Raw genomic sequence first — 2061 nt, 5'->3', positions numbered from 1 at the left:
TATACATACAGTATATATTTTTTTAAACAGGTTTTATGCCTTTTTATAGACTTGTGCTTTGAACTGGAATTGGAAAGTATGTCTGTTCAAGCTAAATAGAGTTTATATTTATATTTGTTCATTTAGTTGTTGAACCCTGCCATGATTTATTCAACTTAAATACAACTTCCAGCATTATCATTGTAGTTATAACCAAAAATATATAAATATGTGCTGGAAAATAATTCTACCTCTCTTATTACCTGATTATTAAGTTCATACTGCCTTGACATTTCTGTTTGTATCTCTTTGATAATTGCTATGATTTGTCATAATCTGTTCCTAGGATTTACAGATGCCACTTGATGTCTGGGGACCTTGTTCTCATTTTGATACTATTGTATAACTTGTATAACTTGCCATTCTGTGATTGTCTGTTCGTACGCTCCGCCCGGAAGTATATAATCCATTTCCTGTTGCTACAGTTCAGTTGCTACGTAACTGGACTCTTGATTCAGACCTGTTCACGTCACATCTCATTCTTTTGGAATTGCAAACCTTATTAAATTATCTGACGACCATCCACGCAGTTCATCTTCTTTTTATTCACGTGTTTCTGCCTTTTAATAAATGTTTCCACGACAAAATATATGACCACAAAGATGTTTTTGCACTAAAGATGTGTTTTACCAATGTTTATATATATTTTTCGTTTGCTCTTACTTTTCTTTTTGTTCTCTCCTTTTTTTTTGCAGGCAGCAAGTGCACTAACTGCATTCATGCAATATTTAATCTGTTTGGACAATAAGTAGAAAATAGTTTGAAAAAAAATGAAAGCAGCCAAAGAAACTACAAAATTAAACATCTAAAGGAATAAAGTTTCATGAATTGAAGCCTGCTTTTATAGTAATTCCTAATATTATTAAGCAAGTTTTTTTATTTTATTTTGAAGAGTATATGTGAGCTTTTAAAGATTAAACAAGCTTTATTTTGGAACTTCAAGGTAAAACTTCCTGTTAAAAACGTACTTGTTCGTAGAATTCATTGACAATCCCCTCGGTCCACTGCAGATGCAGCTCCTTACACTTCAGTGGTCCATTGACATCAGCTAGCTTGATGCACATCTGGCACACCAACAACCGGTCATTCTCATTGGTCCAATCGATACCAGATAATCCTTCATCGCCCACCTGACAGTAGTTAAAAAAAGAGTGATTTGTTCTGGATAACTAAGAATCTACACCAGCATTCGCAGTGACACATTACTCATTGCACATCGATGCTTGATCTGATGACATTTTCCAGCTGTTTAGAAACGCCGCTGCTGTGTTTACCTTTGCATTAAATTCTGCGAGGAAGTCAAAGTGCTTTTTGAGGTCGGTGGCCAGAATTGCCTCGATGACGAGGAAGCGGAAGCGCTTGAACTCCACGTGTTCAAGGTTCACCAGGAAGTTGTACTCGGGTTGAGACATGAAGAGGTTCCAGGCTGCRGCTGCATGGTGGTTTTCCAGGACGGATCTGTCGTTGTACAGAACAGCCTGAAAAAGGAAAACAATAAATGCAAATAAATATAGAGTTAAAAAACAGGAAAGTTACACTAACTTCATTAGCCTTATTTAAATTGGCATGACTTTATTTAGAGCTTGGCTAATCATTAAAAAAATGTATGTTCATCATTGTTAATATATGAAAAGGGATCTTTAATACAACAAATCATGCGAACTAACATTTTTTTTGTTAAAGCAATGATGTGCTTTTCTTCAATGAGTTATTTTATTCTCTAATCTTTCTACTGTACATCCCAAATAAGAACAATGGGCCTCATGCAAGAACATGTTTGTGTTCTTGCATGTGTTCTTGTTCTTCAGGGGCGGCTGTGGCGGAGTGGTTAGGGTAGTYGTCCTGGAACCAGAAGGTCACTGGTTCGATCCCCCGTCCAGCCGTCTCAGTTGTTGTGTCCTTGGGCTAGACACTTCACCCACCTTGCCTACYGATGGTGGTCAGAGGGTCCGGTGGTGCCAATGCATGGCAGCCCCACCTCTGTCAGTGTGCCCCAGGGCAGCTGTGGCTACAGTGTAGTTT

General features: G+C 37.8%; 1 protein-coding gene across 3 annotated transcripts in view; it reads right to left on the bottom strand.

Moving 5' to 3' along the window:
- Positions 1-2061, bottom strand: part of LOC106515495 (cGMP-inhibited 3',5'-cyclic phosphodiesterase A) — a 55867-nt gene that overhangs the window by 9895 nt on the left and 43911 nt on the right. For all 3 annotated transcript variants that reach the window (XM_014005326.1, XM_014005325.1, XM_014005327.1), the window contains 2 exons: positions 1314-1517; positions 1008-1169 (listed from right to left, as the gene is read on the bottom strand). In XM_014005326.1, the coding sequence (XP_013860780.1) occupies positions 1008-1169; positions 1314-1517 (366 nt within the window). The remainder of the gene's footprint in view (positions 1-1007; positions 1170-1313; positions 1518-2061) is intronic.

The sequence above is a fragment of the Austrofundulus limnaeus genome, unplaced genomic scaffold (genome assembly GCF_001266775.1).
Source record: "Austrofundulus limnaeus strain Quisiro unplaced genomic scaffold, Austrofundulus_limnaeus-1.0 Scaffold29, whole genome shotgun sequence".
NCBI classification, from domain to species: domain Eukaryota; kingdom Metazoa; phylum Chordata; class Actinopteri; order Cyprinodontiformes; family Rivulidae; genus Austrofundulus; species Austrofundulus limnaeus.
The sequence above is the reverse complement of the archived record's forward strand: the minus strand, read 5'-3'. Positions and strand labels throughout refer to the sequence as shown.